Source organism: Elephantulus edwardii, unplaced genomic scaffold (genome assembly GCF_000299155.1).
Source record: "Elephantulus edwardii isolate Elephantulus edwardi_28Jun2011 unplaced genomic scaffold, EleEdw1.0 scaffold00009, whole genome shotgun sequence".
Lineage (NCBI taxonomy): Eukaryota > Metazoa > Chordata > Mammalia > Macroscelidea > Macroscelididae > Elephantulus > Elephantulus edwardii.
The window spans coordinates 25,142,019-25,161,852 of NW_006399759.1; the positions used below are offsets into that span (position 1 = coordinate 25,142,019).

Below are 19,834 nucleotides of genomic sequence, written 5' to 3' on the forward strand. Positions count from 1 at the left end.
CGTTCATAAGGTCAGTATGACTAGCACTCAACTTGACGGCACCTAACAACAATACCAACAAACCCAGGCAAGTAGCCATTCTGCTGGAATTATAGAAGAAATAAAACTTAACTGTTATCAGCTCTCAGCCTTCACCCACTAGCCCCCGTAGGTTGACTGCTACTAGAGACAAGGACTTCAGGAGTGAAATCAAGTGACAACTCATTGATTAGTTGAGGGGGGTTCCCTCCTGATATTTCTGTCGCTGTTTCTTCACTTAAGGAATCATCTGTGCATCACTAATATTTTTATGAGTATCATTCACAGTCATGACCAAAGAAAACACAACAAATATCTTTAAAATATGAACACCCTGGATCTTCTTTCCCAAAACTCTAGAGCAAGACTTTGTCTCCAATGAAGTCTTGTTACTTTCGTATGTCAGTGTGGTGGTTTGGTTTGTTTTTGTTTTGTTTTGTTTTGTTTTGTTTTTGAGGGGTGGGGGGTGGGGGAAACTCGCTTATGGATTAATTGTATAATTTTAAGCATATTTTAAATATGTAAATATTTATAAACATGAGAGGACTTATTTCCCTACCTGTGTGCAGTTTCATAATTTCCCCACCATATCAGAGATATTCAACAACTCCTATTTAAAGAAGAATCAATGGCAAAGTTTATTCCTTCTAACACTTGGCACACTGTTGGGCTGAGTAGAGCCTGAGTATCTGCTCGGATTTCTACATGCTTGGCTTACTGTACGTAGCAAATATGGTGATTATTTTGAATTCAGAAATGGGCAGAAGTGTTGTTCACTTATGACTTCCTTTCTTTGCAGCAGCCTATTAACATTAAACTAAATAAATACTATAGTCACAGAAAGAAGAAAGGATCATGAAGCAGCTAGACGTAACTGACTGCTAATGCTTTTCCAAGGTGTTGGTAAGCTGTTGTCTTCTTTTCCCTGCTGCTTAGATGCCCAGCCCACAGAAGGAGAACGAGAGATATGGAACCAGATCAGCGCGATCCTCCAGGACTCCGAGAGCATCCTTGCAGACCTGCAGTCTTACAAAGGAGCGGGGCCAGAGATCCGAGATGTATGCCAAGAATAATACCAGCTGACAGCACCCCACCCACAGAAAAGAAAGCCACACAGGCACATACACCCAGAGCAAGATTAAGTAATAGCCCTAGTAATTCCTATGGTAGTAGGAAGAACAAGGAGGGCAATATGCCCTTGACAAAAAAAATGTATGAATGGCCCCTTTTCTTCTAGTATATTAGTTGGAGCCCACAGTGCTGTAGATCATGTAAAACTTTAGCCCTTCTCTTCTCATACATGCATGTGAAGCCGTAGCACTCATATGTGAATTGTCACCATATTACTTCATTGGAGGAACACCTTCCTGTGAAGTCTATGAACAGCAGTTGAAATATGAGTTGTGAAGTCTGAGTTTACATGTTCTTTCCAACATCTTGTAATAATTTTGGCAGCTTCCCCCAGTGTCACACACAATAGCCATAAACCACCTTACTTTAAGTAGTTACAGGTCTGTCCTCACCTAATGTCTTAGGAGATAAAATAAGTAGGTTAATTTAAAAGAAGCAAACAACAACAAAACAAGGAAAAGAGGGGCTATCAGTTGAGCTTTAGAGACATTATTCCGTGTTAGAGACAGCAAGCCTCACACTCCCATTACTAAAATACTGCCCTTTTGGAAATGTCAACAACTGTTTTTGCACGCTTTCCTGTGTGTACCTGCACACACATACAAACATACAAACCCACATACATCCTACCCACTACTGTCCCTATAAAAAGAACACCACTACTGTCGTAGTCCACAAACTGGTACCTCCCGGACAAGAAAGTATTTATAAGAAAGTAATGGAAAATATTAAGAGTTCGTTTTTTTCCTAGGTGAGAATCCCCATTTATTTTAACTAATTTAGAAAAGATTGCAGATGGATATATATATATATATATATATTAGAGAAAGGAAAATATCTACAGAATATATACTTAATCATGAGCACTAAGATACAGTGTGGAGTCATTTACATCATGTTGAAGTATTAACATCTTCCCTGTGTATGAGCCTCTTGAGGGAATAGTCCCCCAAACACATTTCAATTTAAGTAGAATTTATATCAATTTTCATTAACAGAGTATAGCCCGAGATTGTGTAATTTTTTTTTTTGCTACAATTATTTACCAAGTTTGAAGAATTTGATAGAAACCTACTGCTTTTTATAAACGGACAATTCTGTCTTTTTTTTTTTTTTTGTAGGCAATTCAAAACCCCAATGACATTCAGCTTCAAGAGAAAGCTTGGAATGCAGTGTGTCCTCTGGTTGTAAGACTAAAGAGATTTTATGAGTTTTCCATAAGGTTAGGTGAGTATGGGTTTATAGTATTCCTGTTCCACAGCTGAAGTTCTCTGTTGACATTTGAGAAGTTGCATGGGAACTCAGCATATTGGAAAATGCCCCACATTGATCCGTTATGTATGATGAGAGGTCACTCACCTGCCATTTGAATTTCTTTCACTTCACCAGAGTTCCTCCACTGAACTTACTGGCCCATTTAGACTACTTCTTTTTTTTTTCCCATTTAGACTACTTCTAATGGTAGTGTTCTCAGCTATGATGAATTCTTTTTTTTTTTTTAATATTTAACATTATTTTTAAATTGGTTCCCTTACAAAGTTCATATACATGTTTCACACTATTCTTCACTCACATTGTGTTTCATACAATCATTTTCATACATTATATTTTATAAAATCAGTCACCATTGGATATACTAAATTCTTAACAATTTTAATTGTTAAGGCAGGCAGATCACTTTACCAGAAGCTGGAAGAGAGTTTGCCGGCTAGATTCGAAAGGAACTTCGATGGCTGGAGTCATTTGATGAATTTAATGTAATGAAATACAAGAAAAACAAAAGTTCTACCTTATTGTTGTCATGTACCATCGAGTCAGAAATGACCCGTAGCTGTCCCTCTAGCATGGGAGGAGACTGCCCATCCTTCTCCCATGGAGCGGCTGGTAGCTTTAAACCACATGCCTTCCGGATTGCAGTGCAGATGCTGTTATAGGTTTAGCTTGGTTTGGCAAAAGCAAGATAAAGCGAAATATGGTTGCAAACAGTCTCAATGTGACCAGCAGCATGATATTATTAGTGCTCTTTAGAGCAGTAAAACTATCTCAGGCTACATGGTGGTCCAGTGGTAACAAACTGTATTGCAGTCCCACTGGCACACTTTTCCAATCCACCAGCTGCTCCATAGGAGACGGATGGGCAGTCTCCTTCAGTGTGATTTACTGCCTCTGAAAACCCACTGGAGGGTCAGCTCTGAGTCACTTCTGACTCGATGGCACACAACAACAACAACAATAGATCAGGAAAAGGAATAGTCAGGGTCTATCCCACCTTTGTCATAAAATGAGTGTCACATTTTAAAAGGAAAACAAGAGGAGCTGAAATGACTCAAAACTAAGTGTGAAGGACAGTGTCGAATGAACTGAGTCAATTTTAAAAAAGAGGACTTTGAAAGACTCAGATACAGGAAGGATTAACTAATATCTGTGTTGGTTGGTTTATGGGTTTTATTTTTTCCTAAAAGTGTAGGTCTAGGCTGAAAAAATTGGAATGTTGAGGAGTTAAGTTTTAGTTCAACAGAGGGAAAAAGACTCCTTGGAATTGCAGTAGGCCAAGGTTGCTTGAACTGGTTGCCTTAGAAGACAGTGAGTTCTCATAAATGAAAATATTTAACAAAGATTGAAAGTATCCTTTAAAAAGCTGCTGTAGAAAGCATTTAAGGTCTGTGTGGTAGCAAACTGTCTGAACATTATCCATAATTCAGATGCTGTGAGTATCTTTACTGCTACCTGATTGTGTTGTTGTAAGACAAACACAGCCACCAGCAATCCATAAGTTAAGGAGTATATAGATTCCAGTAATGCTGTGTTTACAAAGATAAGACATAAGCTAGATTTACTCTGTGGACTAATATTTTTCTAACCCCTGGCATAGAGGACTGTTTAAATGACTCAGTTGTTATTGTGTGCCGTTGAGTCTGAACCAACCTATCGCTGACCCCTCCAGTGGCTTATCAGAGGCAGTTAATCACAGAGGAGGAGATTAACCACCCTTCTCCCATCCTACTCCCAGCAGAGTAGTTGGCGAATTCGAACTGTGTGCCTTCAGAATTGTTGTATAGCGTCTTATGGCTAGGTTAGAAAGATAGCAAAGAGAAAATTGAAAAGAGTTCTTAGAAATGGACAAAAGAGAGTAGTGAATTGCAAGGACAATGATGGGGAAATATCCTGTGGTGGTTGTGTGTGAAAATAGACCTAGAGTGTAAATTTAGAGAGGCATTTATATGGGACCCAGATCCTTTCTCTGCAAAGCAGATCATCATCTGCTCTGTGTGTTCCAGGCTGCTGCCTTATCCCACACGCACATATTTGCAAATGTGTTCTGGGAATGTTTGCAATTAAGACTACTAAATATGTGAGACTTAAAGAGACAGATTTATAGAACACTTTGGCTGTAGGAGGCTTATGCAATGGAGGCAGTGTGCTTGTTTGTTGTTGTGAGCCAACCTGTTCATATTCTATCTGAAATTTTAACTATAGCTGAGAATTGTGTTATCTGTCGGATTTCTGTGCACCATCTTATATTTATATTTATCCTTTTACCTTTCAGAAAAAGCTCTTCAGAGTTTATTAGAATCCCTGACCTGTCCACCCTACACACCAACCCAACACCTGGAACGGGAGCAAGCCCTGGCAAAGGAGTTTGCAGAAATCTTACATTTTACCCTTCGATTTGATGAGCTGAAGGTTGGGCCAAAATGACCTTTGATATTTAATAACAAATCTTAATTGGTACCTACCTACCTTATGCAGCCAGTGCTATGGTGTGCTAAAGCTAATGCTTTGGGGTGAGAAAATAGAGAAATAACACACATAGTGCCTGTCCTAGAGGGACATGTAATGGGGTGAGAATTTACATTCCACAGATTAAAACTAATTAAAGAGAGTGATATGCTTTCAGATTAAAATATCTGCTAAATGCAATAAGAGAAAATGCTTTTCAAGTACTTGTTCCCTAATAAAGACAAATAGACATTTACTGTAGGGTCTTAAACTCCTTTCATTGTTAGCAAGTTGGAGCTGACACATACCAGAACCTCCAGCAGGTTTTTCGAAGGTGCCAGTCGCACAGAAGGAGATTGTCCATCTTTCTCCTGCAGAACCAGTAGTGAATTGAAAATGCCCAGAGGCACTGACTTTGGGTTAGCAGCACAACTGTCTGTGGACTAAGCCACCACAGGTTTTTTTACTTGAGTGTAGTCCACAAAAAGGAGACTGGTTTAACACGTAGTTTCAAAGCACCTAATGAATGTCTCCTTCTGATGTTGAGGACAACTTCCTCTCCTCTGCTCTGGATTTCAGATGAGGAACCCAGCTATTCAGAACGACTTCAGTTACTACAGAAGGACAATAAGTCGTAACAGGATCAACAACATGCACGTGAGTTTTCAGGTTTCCTGGACCTTTGCACTCTTCTCCATGACTATTTTGTTTTCTATTATCTGGAGGTACAGAGAAGAAAATAGGACATTTTTGTCTATAGTTCATTTTGGAGATGATGGCATTTGGGAGTTTTGACAAATTGCATCTTCTCATCTTCTTTTAATCAGCTAGACATTGAGAATGAAGTCAATAATGAAATGGCCAATCGAATGTCCCTCTTCTATGCAGAAGCCACACCAATGCTGAAAACTCTTAGCAATGCCACAATGCATTTTGTCTCTGAGGTAAGTCTGAACAATAGGTGCTCCTTTCTTAATTACACATGAAAGCTGCTAGCAGGACTAATAGACATATGCTTGTGTCTCCCATTTAGAACAAAACCCTGCCAATAGAGAATACCACAGACTGCCTCAGTACAATGACAAGTGTCTGTAAAGTCATGCTGGAAACTCCGTAAGTTAAATCAAAGTTATGACTCCTTGTTATGAATCCACCCAACTAGGATATACTGTCCCAGGAAGAATATCTGTTGGTGGTAAAGATGATGATGATGATGTTGTTGTTGTTAGGTGCCGTCAAGTTGAGTACGACTCATAGTGACCCTATGAACAAAAGATCTGAACCCTGTTCTATCCTGCGCCATCCTTGCACTTCCTGATACCCAAGAGCCCATTGCAGCAGTCACCGTGTCATTCCACCTGGTTGAGGGTCTTCCTCTCCTTCACTGACCCTCCAGTCTTGCCAGCATCATGCCCTTATCCAAGGAATAATCCCCTCCTAGCAACATGACCAAAGCATGTGAGGCAAAACCTCATCATTCTTGCCTCCAAAGAGCACTCTCCAAGACATATCTGTTTGTTCTCTTGGCCGTCGATGGGATATTCAGTGCTCTTCTGCAAAGATGGCATCTAACTTTAGGATCAACGCATTGAAGCTTGCATTTGTATCATCTTATTTAATCTCAAAGAGCTCTGGATAATGTATATGTAGACATCTTTGCCCAAGGTTCCCTGTGACAAGTGTCTGTAAAATCCTGCTAGAACCAAAAAATGAAACTAGTAAACCTGTTGCAAGAATGACAATAGAGGTTTCTCTCTATCTCCTTCCCCATTTGCCATGCAGTTTATTCTACCTAAGAGAAGCTCTGATAATAAGGTGGTTAAGCTTTAGACTGTGAACCAAAAAGTAAGTGGTTTGAATTTTAACAGTCACTTCACAGGAGAAAGATGTTGGCAGCCAGCTTAGCATAAAGATTTACAGCCTTGGACACTTCATGAGACAATCCTACTCTGTCCTATATAAGGTGACTGAGTGACTTATTAGTAGCAATAGTTAATCAGTTAAATCAATTCTTTGGTTAAAGAAATGTATGATATTATTAGGGACAAGACTGCATAGTAATGGAGAAAGGTGTACTCAAAAGCTCTAGTTTCACTGATATCTCTGATCCTTCATTTCCCTATGGACAAATGGTCTGACCTCTCTGAACTTTGGTTTCCTATCTAATTGTGTGCCTATAACGCCACCTACTGTGTAGAATGTTTGAGAAATACTGACAATACCCAGTGCAAATGGGAGATGGCATTAATTTCAAATATTTCACTTATGCCAAAGTTAAGATTTATCCCAAAACAGAAATAGTAATCATCTTGATTTTGAAGCCAATTCATAATGAAATAGATGCTATGGAAGCCTTTAGAATTGGCCTGAGTTATCGTAATCATCAGAGATGTTATCTCGTAGTAAGTGAGCTAAATGAGCAAAATTCAACCACCACAAACACTCTCAGCTCAGTGAATGGTATATAATTCCTTTTAGATAACCTTGCCAATCGACTTCCATCTGCAGTCTGTCTTAACAAAGGAAGTTACTATAACTGGAGATGTGATAGCCACTCTGCAGAAATGAGCCTGCTTCTTTTCCTCCATAATGAAGCCATTATTCTCTCTAACGGTGGACAGAGGGACCTGCTATAAAATATTCAAGATTGATGGGCAAGGGAGTGGTGTGCATGATCAGCCGACCTGCTGAAGGGCAGAAGAGAATTTACTGCCCTTTAATTTACTTTATTTTCCCTCTGAATTGCTGGTTGAATGGATTCAAGGAGAATCATCATGATGAGTTTCTTTAAAAGCATATTAACCCAGTTGTTGCAGGTCTGGGATTGTTCTCCAGAGAGGGTTGGAAGACTCCCGTGTAGTCAGTTGTGGGGCCTCATGGTGAGCCTGTGCTGACAAGGAAGTAACCCTGCTGCCCTCTCCTCTCTCTTCCAGGGAATACAGGAGTAGGTTTACGAGTGAGGAAACACTGATGTTCTGCATGAGGGTAATGGTGGGGGTCATTATCCTCTACGACCACGTCCATCCTGTGGGAGCTTTCTGCAAGACCTCCAAGATTGATGTAAGAGAAGCTGGGGGCAAGGTGGTGGGGCTTTCCAAATAGGTACAAGAAAATGAGACCAAACAGACCTGGCTTCTCCCAGCTCTCACCCACTCCTACTTAGAGTAATCCTTCACAGTCCTGCGGCCCTGTGGCCATTCTCTTTACGGCACCAAGTCCAGTCTTTTATGTGTGCTTATAAGACAAACCTAAGGGTAGCAGTGATCCTAAGATACTAATTCCCTTTAACCCTTGGCAGAGTGGAGCAGTTAAACAGTCACTTAGCTTCCAGCTTCTCCTTTCATTTACCTATTTTCCCCGTGTCTCACACCCCCATTCACATGTGCCCGCACGCACACACGTTTCCTTCATGTGAAGAGTCGTGACGTTGGTTGTTAGGTACCATGGAGTCACCTATGACTCACAGCGACCCTATGAACAACCCTATGCCTCTCCTGTACCATCCTCATGGTCTCTGATACGCTTGAGTCCATTGTTACAGTCACTGTGTCAATCCAGCTTGTTGAGAGTCTTCCTCTCTTTCGGTGACCCTCCGTCTTCTCCGGCCTGATGTCTTTGTCCAAGGACTGGCTCCTTCCAACGAGATGTCCTGAGTATATAAGGCCAAGTTTCACCATCCTCACCTGTGACATACTGAATTACAAAGCTTAACCAAGTCTTCAATAATCCTTCCAGCTTCTTATCCCATGATTTCTTTAACTTGGTTTCCATGTCTTGTCATCTTGAGTATGCTTGAGCCCTTCTTCCTGTCCAGCACATTCCTCTTCTTTGAGAAGCAAAATCCTCAGAAATCACTCCCCAAATGCAGCCTCACTGAAGGACATATTTCCTACTTGCTTTATGGATTAGAGCTTTCCTTTCTTCTGGTCTGTATAGCACTTACTATTTTGTATTTCCCGGCTCCCTCAACTCTTTTATAATAAGGACAGAGATCATTCTTTACAACCTATTATCTGTTCTACTGCCTAGCATGATCTTTGGCACATGGTATATATAGCATTAAATAGTCTATTTCCCATAGAGATTCTGCTGAGTAAATAAATATAGCCAAAACCCACATAACTTTCAGGCTTTCTTGTGGACTGTGGGATAAAGGATACATCCTCTTGACCCAGAATTGACCTATAGCTTCAAACCCTATAGTGTATTCATTGGTTTTACTTACAGCCTTTTAAGTCCCAAGTAGGTCTTCCCTTCACTAACATATCCTGACATGGCTAAATTTGGGTAACACACTCTTTCATTGATCTGCACAGAATAGCATCTTTGACACTCTAGCACTGTGTAGAAAGTCTAAAAGCCCACAGCTGCCAGGGTTATGAAGAATGCAAGGAACTTAGTTATATATTAAAATGCAGCTTATGGCACTGACTTTGAAATTTTGCTTTCCTAGCACAACTGGACATGACTTTTAAGAGAATACTTGAGACATTTTTGTTTTAAAGGAAAGTATTACATGTTATTTTTTTATCATTGCTATTGACAGTTCTCTTCATAGCAAGAAGAGAATATATAGGAAATAAAACATGTCGGAAGAACCGCTAAACATACAGTTCCATTGGTGATAAGTATTATCATCATGTTGTTCAACAATCACAACGCATGACAGTTTTATTATAATTATTTTTACTCCCTGTGACAATAAGAACTTGTTAGACAAAATTTGGGAAATACAGATAATTAAATTTTCATAACCTTACCACTGACAGATGACAACTTTTATAATAAAGCAACATATATATATATGCCTGACCTTCTTAAGTACTGCTTGTGTTTGTATGTATATACATACCACATGAGGACCATACTATGCATGTCGTTTTAAAGTACATTTAATTCTCTTACCAGTATACTGTGAAAAAGTTTTGGCAGTAAATTCATTTACTATAGCTTTATCATTTTTAAACCATTGATTGAGTATATGTAATTCTTCTATAATTTGAATATGTACTGAATTTGTTGTTGTTGTTGTTGTTATGTGCCGTCGAGTCGTTTGCAACTCATAGCGACCCTATGCACAATAGTGGCTGGTAATTGTGAAACCCATCAGCCGCTCTGTGGACAAAAGATGAGGCATTCTGCTTCCATAAAGATTGACAGACTTGGAACCATGCAGGGCAGTTTTATTCTGCATTATCGGGTCACTGTGAGGAAGAATTGACCTAAAGCCTGTGAAAATCATAGGATAAGAAACTCTGATGATGACATGACTAGGGCCTTAGGTACTAGCCAGAAGTTTGGTGTTTCAAATCCACCAGTGTTTCTGCAGAAGGATGGGATAGTCTACTTCCAAAGTTATCCCAAAGCCTTGGAAATCCTGTGGGGCATTTCTACTCTGTCTTGTGACTCAGAATTAACTTGGCAGTCATGGTTGGATTTGGGTGCTGGTTTAGTCATAAGAAATTCTAATCAGACAGTCATAGCTGGGTTTTGGTGGTTTTGTTTTTTGTTTTGTTTTGTTTTTTAAGTCTGCCACAGAGTTGACCATTAAGAAAGACACTGGCTATAATTACATATTTTAGCTCTGGTCTTTTGAGTACTTGGCTTTACTTGTCATTTCCTAGGTATCTCTGACCAGTTCCTAAATAGTACCCAATGTGGACTCTAACCAAACAGTCTGGATGAGTCTACCTGTGTGTGCAGTTATCTTATTTTGTTTCATATATATGTATTATAAAGGTTGTATTTTATATAAAATATATGTATATGTATATAGTGTTTTGTTTGTTGTATAAACAAGGTGTGTGTGTGTGTGTGTGTGTGTGTGTGTATGTCTAAGAAAGTTTTAGGTCTACTTAAGAACAAATATATTCAAGATGGGCCATTTATTTTAATGATATAAAGTCCCAGTCTTCTAGGTCCTAGTCTATTTCTAGGCCAGTAATTGCAAGCACTGTGTTTATAATTTTTCAGCATCAACATAAGACACAGATACTCATTCGTCAAACCCTGAAATAAACATTGTAGGTGCACTTAAGAAAACATGTCTTGGAACGTAAAGCAGTGTAGTGAGTGCATGAAGGAGAAGTACATCTGCTTAGAGGCAATGGCAGGCAGGTACCAGAGTGGTTTTGAGGTGGACCTCGAAAAGAGTGTAGGATTGTCCTAAGTGGATAGATTAAAGGGCAGTACGACAGGCAGCTGGAGAGAGGACGAAGGACACACAAGTGTTGAGGACTTTCCTTCATAGGGTCGCTATGAGTCACCTACGACTCGATGGCACTTAACAACTACAGGCAGAGAGAGTTGTCAGAGTAAGGTTACTGTGACCCCAGAGGGTGTGGAATAATCGACGGTGCCAGGAAAGTCAGGCTACAGTTAGACATTGTTTTAACCATTTTCCTTAGAATTCATGAAATAATCTACGTATACATTCCTTAATGTTTGTCCCTGCTCAGATCTCACTCATAAATCTAGACCTTACATTTTCTGACCACCTGAAGCATGGCATATGCCCCAAACTAAAGATTATCTTCCACCTGCTTTAGCTCTTTGGTTGCCTGCCCCAGGTGTTACACCATCTTCCAACCAGTCTCTAAGGCCCAAACCTAGGGATTGTTCTATTTTCCTTCTTTCCTGTCAGCCCCCATAATCCATTAGTCATAAAGTCCAGTGGAATCTATGTCAGGTTAGTCCGTCCACTCCTCCCTTGTCCATGCCCACTCCCTCTTTGTACATCATACCCTCACAGGTTCTCCTGTGCTTCTAGCACGTTATCTCATCATCCATTTTATTCCCACGATTCCTTTTTCTATTAGTCTCATCACCAGGTTGTTTATCATCTCTCAAGACCTCCATTTTCTACAGGTCTAGGCCCCAAACTCCCTAGCATGATATTAGATTTACCTTGTTAACAGCCTAACTGCATCTTAGCATTCCCTCCCATGCACTCAATCCTGGAATCGCCCTGGATTACAATTATAAACAGTAAAAGTATTCTTATCTCTCTGTAACATTTTCCCTACATCTTTATTCTCACCCCCCATTAGGTTTATTTTAGGTAATGATTCATCATAGTAGGTATCTGTCTTTTTTATGTCGTTAAGCCATGAATTCTTATAGTATAGGAACCAAAAATCTTCCTTCCTGCTCCTTCGTTTTTCTTTCTCTGTGTACCCATACATAACCTGCTATATAGAGTCTCCCCTTCTACACCCGTTACAGAAAGCTCTAATTGACCACAACATTCCTTCTTGATGAGACTCCATATGAACCTCAAATGATTCTCATCTCTGTGGTCTCAGCTGTCTCCATCAATCCACCGGGGGTTTATCAGGCCTTTGAGATAAGACTTTGATATACTAGAAGCAGGCCCACAGAAAATATTTGTTTATAAGGATTATTGCAAAAGAGACTCTTAATATAACTAAATCCAGTACATGAACATCAGTTTAGAATGAGTCTCATATTGGCAGAAAAACTCTTGCTTGCCAAAGAACCCACTACCGAATATATGTAATATAATGTGGTCTACATAAATTTAGTTTTCCATGCACTTCTCAAATTATGAACATGTTATATTGTATTCCAGAGGCACAAAAGCCAATAAACAAAGTGCCTGTGTTTCTGAGGATATTAAACCACAGGAGATGAAACCCAGTCACTGTACCTCCATATGGTTTACATTTTTTAACCATTGTTCTTTCCTGCCTCTTTAAGATGATTAAAATGTAGATCTGCACTTCTGGGAACTTAGAATCTAGTAAGGGAGATGAATTTGGGCATTAAGATTTCCAAGGTTCTCTGATAAATTCAATGATACCATGTGAAATGGTACCAAAAAAAAGATAAAATGTTTAATGGCAACAAGTTAGAGATGACAATTTAAGCAGAATCTTGAAGGATGGGCAGGCAGGCAAAACGGTCTGAGAGCAGACATTTTGGTAGAAAGATCTGTGTGCTACTACCTGATGAAGGCAGTGAGGTCAGGAAAGGGCTTTTAAAGTTAGTGAAGTCCCAAAAGTATTAACTGGATTTGCCAATCAAATAGCTAAGGATATGAAAGGGACTTGGTGTAAAATTATCAGAATTTAATCTCCAGAGTAAATATTAAGTGAGTATCTACTACAGGGAAACCATATAATTGTGTCTCAGAGTACAAAGAAAGAAGATCAAAGCCTCAGGTTTTCCCTCCCAGGCCAATGAAAATATACAACTGTAATATACTGCGGAAAGTAGTATGAATAAGATGGAGAATTTGGAAGAGCAACTCATCCACCTGAGGGAGTAGAAAGGTTTGTTGATCATTTCTATGTTAGATTCCAAAGGACAAAAATAAAATGCCATTATCATAGACAAACACTATTATAGGTAGGTATTAGCATATTAGTGTAAAGGCTTTAGCAAAATACTAACAAAACCTTGTATTTTCTCTTCCTAGATGAAAGGCTGCATAAAGGTGTTGAAGGAACAGGCCCCAGACAGTGTGGAGGGTCTGCTGAATGCCCTCAGGTGAGCTCCAGCCACCCACTTGCTATGGGACAGAGGCACTCCCCTGCAAACCTATTGCAAATTTAGCGTACTTTGGGGGACCAAGGGTTGGAACACCAGGCTTAACTCCTTTGCATCTTCTAAAATACTTAACTTTTCAATAATGTGATGAGGTCAGCATCATGGGGTTTTACTATTGTTATTGTTTTGTTATTTTCCTCAATAGAAAAAAACTAAAGCAGAGAAGTCAAGTAAATTGGTCAAAGACATGCAGAAAATAGCTTAGCTAAATCTCAGTCTCTTTTGGCCCACAGTCTTGGCCTAACTCCCAGACACATTGATTTGCAGTTAGTGGTACTCTTTTTCAGAAGCTCATGTTCCCCTTTACCAGTGGTCCTCAACTCTGTATGTGAGAGACATGGTTCTTAAAAACACAGATACCAAGGTTCTAGTTCAGACTGACTCAGAATCTGAAGACAGACACAGACACCCAGCTTCTGGTCGTTCTAACACTCCTGAACTGTTTGCAGCCAGAGTTGAGAACTCTCTGTTCTACACTTTCCAGATACCTGGGCGTGTGGTCAGCTTGTTATAGATGTCCACTGTTGAAAAATCCCAAGTGTCTCTGCATCTCTATGCTTACCACAGAGGCATGTGGCTTCATTTACTTGAGGAAAGAATTTTTGTTTTTAAGCTGTGTTACATCTACATGTTGTTGAATCACTACTACTTTGCGACTTATTCCAATGCTGGGTTGGAAGTTTCGTGGTTCCTGCTATCTTATTCAACTTGGATTTCCCTAGTTCCTTGCAGCTTTGTGCATGTGATAAGTGTTCTGTGAGTCAGTAGTAATCCTATAAATATGGTTCACATTTATGTTTAATGCTCCACTTCTCATCGCAATGTCTCACTTAATCACTACAACTCAAGAGTAGCCCACTACCCCTATTTGATAATTAAAACTGAGATGCACAGATTCTGAGCTTGTCACTATTCTGAGGGATAATGGATCATCACCCTTCAGAACAGATTTACGTAGCTTCAATGTAAGAGATTTTGAGATTCTCTAGGTAGCCCAGGACTTGCCACCTATGGCACCCATTTCATACCTTGCTGGTTTTCCGTGCAGGAAAAAGGAAGAGGAATTTAGCTTGTGAAGGGTTAGAATTTTCCAGAGTTTCACTCAAGTAAGCAGAATTCCTTTGAGAACAAGGCATTAGGCAGTGAATTCTGTTCATTATTGCCGTTTGTATCTCCTTTGGAAACTCTGAAGAGATTTTAAAACTACAGGTTTTCAAGACAACAAGACCTAGGATTGAATCCAAATGCACAAACTGTTCACAAATCACAGATGTCTAGCTATGCCGTGTAAAATGGGTCCATTAACCTTTGTGAAACTTAATTTTCTCAAATGAAAAACAATAACTAATCTCTTTGTATTAACAAGTTAAGGCTGGCACCTAGTCTGTAGGGAGTTGTGCTGCTAAAACCGAAAAATTGAACTTCTCTGTCGGGTCCAATCAACCAGCGCCTCCAAGGAAGTAATACGAGCAGTCTCCTCTCGAGGGTCCCTATAAGTTAGTTCTGACTCCAGAGCATTCAGACAGACAGACTGACAGACAGACAGACAGAGAGCCAGGGAGGATGAGAGATAACAAGTTGTTATACTGTGTCACAATTTAAATTAAAGCTTAGATCAAGTGTCCAGAACATGATGAAAGTTTTATTATATACAGTTTGGATGCACAGTGACCATTTTTGTCTCTTTGCTCTTGCCTGCATATTTGCCCCCTTGTGGTGGCAACAAGCATAGGCATTGCCACAGAGTCACTTACTCATTCATCGCCATTTAGTCAATTCTGATTCATTCTGACCCTCCATCAGGTTTCGGAGGCTGCTGTAAATCTTAACAGAAGGAGACTTCCCATCTTTTCCCTGTGGAGCATCTGGTGCATTAGAACCACTGAAAACGTGTGGTCTTTTGAATAACAGCACAACACGCTACTGACTACTACACCAGAATTCCTCAGGAAATTACAAACGTTTAAGTTTGGGGTTATTTTGTTAAGCAAATTTAAATCTTGACATTTGTGACTTGGCAGGTGAAGCTTAGATGCTTGATATTCTGCACCCAATCAGGTAAAGACCGCCTCCCAGAAAATGAGATTGCTTACATCTCCTCTGTGTAATTATTTGACTAGGTAGAAGGTCTGCTTGTTTAATAAGTCTAATACAAAACTCCTTTGGAAGGAAGAATCAAATACTAAATCTGCCCCAAGAATACCCCGGGCATTGAAGTGTGACTCTTTTGTCTAAAGAACCAAGTTGGAGTTTGATTTATAAATAGCAGCCGTGTTTCTCAAGGTAAAGATGAGCTGGCAAGTCATTATTGAAACTTTCATAGACTATTATTTGCACAGTGACCTCCATCCTTCTCTCTCCATCAGGTTCACTACAAAGCACTTGAATGATGAATCGACTTCCAAACAGATTCGTGCAATGCTTCAGTAGAGCTCCGCTCTGAGAAGAGGATCTATGTACTGACCTCAGAAGATGTATATGTTTACATAATTTAATACAGATTGATGTTAATACTTGTGTATTTACATAACCATTTCCTTCTTGACACTGAAATATATGGACTTTAATTTGTATCCTGACTGACTCAACCCAGCACAGCATAAATTGACTTGAGAGCCTTACTTTTGATGTTTGAATTGAAATCCCCTGCTCCAAAGGCAAATTTTAGAGACTTTGATCTTTGCTACTGGAGTCCTTTAACTGCACCTGTAACAATCACAAATCCCTGGTAGTTTGTGATAGTGTTTCAGTTCTAGATGTGTTTTTGCCCTGGTAGTTTATAGAAACACAAAATATTTTATTTTCTGTCTTCACTCAGCGATAAGAAACACAATTGTTATTCTGAAACAGGGAGAGGATTCAAAAGAAAAAAAGAGAAAATGCATGTGTGGAGAATCAAACTTAAGTAATTTGAATTCAGAACACCCCTCTCTCCTTCCTCAGACTGCAAAGCACTCGTGCAAGTTTTCTGTTGGCACATGTCTTACATATCAACATATTCCCTCTCGGGTCTAGATTTATAGCCCTCTAGTACTGACTTTTAATTTTGGAAGAGGAAAATGAACCTGTATTTTAATCAGTTCCTAAGAAATATGTGGAATAGGTAACTGTGTGACTGTAGCTGGGCTGATGAAGATGGTGACCTTGGAAGTGGGAGGCAGGTGAGGAGGAGGGGCACCCAGCCAAGAGGACACAGTCATCATGCTGTTTCAGACCCCAGCCTTGAAGCACAAAGACATAGAACACGGACTCTGAAATGATGATGGTGCTTTCTGTTTCTTTCCTGAGCATTGAGAACTCCCCCAGAACCAATGGTCATCAAGTCACTTGTGACTCACGGTCACCTCGTCTGTGTCAAAGTAGAACTGAGCTCCCCAGGATTTTCAGTGACTGCTCTCTTGGCTTTGCATCCCCACACAAGTCTTCCAGGACACTTCTCTGTGGACTCAAGCTTTCTAAACTTTCAGTTGATGGTTCAGCGCAAAGAACTGAAGTGATTGAAGGTGAAGGGAAGAAAAAACAACTATATATTCTGGATGCCTGCTGTTTAAAGTCCAGCTTCTCCCACACCTCCCAGTCAGCCTGATGCTCTGTGTAAGCCTCTGTCCTCCCCGTCCATATCTGGAGTCTTGGCCTTGCCCTGTTAATGAGCCATAGTGCGATACTGGAAAATTTGCCTAAGCTGTCTGTGTATCATATCCTGATTAAAACAGATGATCTCCAAAGAGTCTCTTTAAGGCCATAAGCCAAGAAAATGACTAGTTGCACCTTTCTTCTTTTAGTAAGCCAAGTCTCCTAAGCCTTACTCCACCTTATCTTGATGATTAACAACATTGCAAGGCCTTGAGTTAGTATTTTATGTACATAAGAGAATTCAAGTATGGAATTCTGGAAAATGTCGATTCTCACCTCCAGTGGAAAAATGAGACAAAAGAGGATCCAGATTTATATGCCTCAATGTAGGACCAGAACCCACAACGTTTCGGTCCAGACATTGTGTTCTCTCTTTTCCACCATGTGGCCCATGGATGCATGATGAGACTGCATTTTTTTTAAACTCTGATTTATTTACAAAGTTTGAGTACATTGTTTTTCACAAAAGATCCTTCCCATTTCCTTCACCCTCCACCCATCGAATTGTGCAACTCCCTCCTTCTGATTGAAGAAAGGGGAATCCAGACAGAAAATGAGAGTTCTGGAAGTTGAGTCTTGAATCTGGGTACAATATAGTTTGACATCAATAGCTATTAACCAAGGGATGAATTGTCAAGCACAAATGGTATCTGGACTTTGGTGACCAGCTGACACTCCTTAAAAGAAGGAAGAAGGAAATATTTCTTATTGCTGTGGTTTTGGATTTTTAAAGAAAAAGAAATAAATGCAGGCAAGTGGTAGGACAGTAATAGCATACATATTCATTGATCTGTATCTAAGCATAAGTCAACAGAGGACCGATCCTTTTCCCTGGAGCCATTCAAGCCAACCTACCATAAATGGCTACTTACGTTCCGTTTTCTTATCTAAACAGACATACAATATACAGCCTTTGAGACCTTTTCAAGCCACAGGGATTCTAAAGCCCTACAGAAATGAAGAAATTGGGATAATTCAGGTGAGAAAATTTAGTGGCTGTTTGGTTTAAGAAATGACCTTTTATACAGAAGTCACAGTAGGGCCTAGGCAAACAGCTGCCAAGACTAGAATCATAGAAGTGTTATCAAGTTTACAAGCATTGGGTCCATTTCACTCCTTAACCAGGTTAGGGGAGAGATCAGGAAAGAAATAGACTTGCATCTATCACAGAGGTCATGAGACACAGAAATGGTTCTTGAACCAAATGGTCTTTACCACAACTGCCTCTCAACTGATTCAAGAGATTATGTTAGGGCTTACCTGTCAACATTTTTTAAAAAGAAAAATATAGAAGAGTAAATAGTTGAGCATATGGGTAATTTTTAATTAGAATGTCTATCAAGTGGGACCAAACATAGGGAAGGGCTGCTGGTGTGTCCCAGTTTAGCCAGACCACTTTGTCTCATAGCCAAGAAACACCAACACATAGATTCTGAAAAGCCCAGGTATCAGGTTGCCTCTGGTTATCAGTTGGACAGGTTAACTGAATGTCTGTGATCACTAACAGGTGGTAGGCCTTGAGCCCACCCCAGAGCTACTGTGGGAGACAAATTCCTTTAACAGACTGTCCACAAGGCATCAGAATCCTTAAGCATCACAGTTATTTGTGCTGCATGTATATGTGTGTGTTACATGTGTTCAAGACCTGTGGGTGATGTAAGGGAAAGTGCCAGGACAGTGTCAACATGTTAACCATACTTCACAATTGATGTCTCATTGTTTTCAGATGGACAGTGTTTTTCATGGCTTTGATATTTATTTTTTGACAAGCAACAAGGTGGAAATGCCACTTCTCTGACACACTGCTACTTCGATATTATAACTCTGTTCTCAGAAAACTTTCATGTGTCAGTCAGCACTAGAAATTAATAAAACAAGTAGAAATGAATGTTTTTTTATTAAACTGACCCATTAGGGCTACAGTATTTAATGAGCAGAATGTTTTAGATATCTTTTTAATAAATAGTTACTATCATTGTCCCCACAATGCCACCTAGTCTTCATCACATCAAGACAATAATAGTAAATGGAGGTACCTTGTCATAGTGATATAAAAATAATCCCATGTTCCATCAAAAGAAATGTGAAATCTGCTAATCTTGGATCCCAGTTGTGCAATATAAACCAGAAATTTCTCATTGACTATTTCATCCTAGACAGCTACTAATTTTTCAAGATGTCAATAATTCACGTTGAAATTTTACCTTAGGAAGCCAAAAAGATTGGAATCCCAATTTCCCTGCTGCATCTATAAAAATTGTATACACAAAGCTGTCCTGAAATTGTCATATGTTTGCTGATGTCATTGTAATTATTTGCCTGCTTTGCCTCTTTTTGTACAGACGTTTTGAGTGTGAAATGAAATTAAAGTTTGGTACATATATTTAAAAAAAAGGGTGTCTCTGTTTTATCTGACATTCATGATTAAGTAATAAACAAATGATCACTAGTCTGCTGCATAGAGGTATGGCAGGTAACTGTTCTGGGGACCAGGAAGTCACACAATATGCCCGTGTAACCCTCTCTAAGTCTCAGTTACTTTAAAAAACAAAACAAAACAAAAAGTACCCAAAGTATACCATTGTTGGAATTCAGTAAACCAAGACTTTTCAATATTAAAAAAAAGAAAAGGGGGGGAACCAAGACAGAAAACAGTCTAGACCAACATCCAGACATGCATGTGACCTTGTTCAGGGTTGTTAAGAAACTAAGATTCTTTTTCTTGATTACACACACACACACACACACACACACACACACA

The 19,834-nt window shown here is 39.6% G+C and overlaps 1 protein-coding gene across 1 annotated transcript in view; it reads left to right on the forward strand.

Annotated features, from left to right (window-relative positions):
• The window catches only part of LOC102866384 (protein FAM49A-like), a 33,424-nt gene extending 17,250 nt beyond the window's left edge, over window positions 1–16,174 (forward strand). Inside the window, exons 2-10 of the mRNA XM_006880663.1 lie at window positions 955–1,076; window positions 2,271–2,376; window positions 4,697–4,833; window positions 5,449–5,526; window positions 5,697–5,813; window positions 5,903–5,982; window positions 7,803–7,929; window positions 13,310–13,380; window positions 15,807–16,174. Of these exons, the coding sequence (XP_006880725.1) occupies window positions 955–1,076; window positions 2,271–2,376; window positions 4,697–4,833; window positions 5,449–5,526; window positions 5,697–5,813; window positions 5,903–5,982; window positions 7,803–7,929; window positions 13,310–13,380; window positions 15,807–15,870 (902 nt within the window). The 3' untranslated portion in view covers window positions 15,871–16,174. The remainder of the gene's footprint in view (window positions 1–954; window positions 1,077–2,270; window positions 2,377–4,696; window positions 4,834–5,448; window positions 5,527–5,696; window positions 5,814–5,902; window positions 5,983–7,802; window positions 7,930–13,309; window positions 13,381–15,806) is intronic.
• The last annotated feature ends 3,660 nt before the right edge of the window (window positions 16,175–19,834 follow it).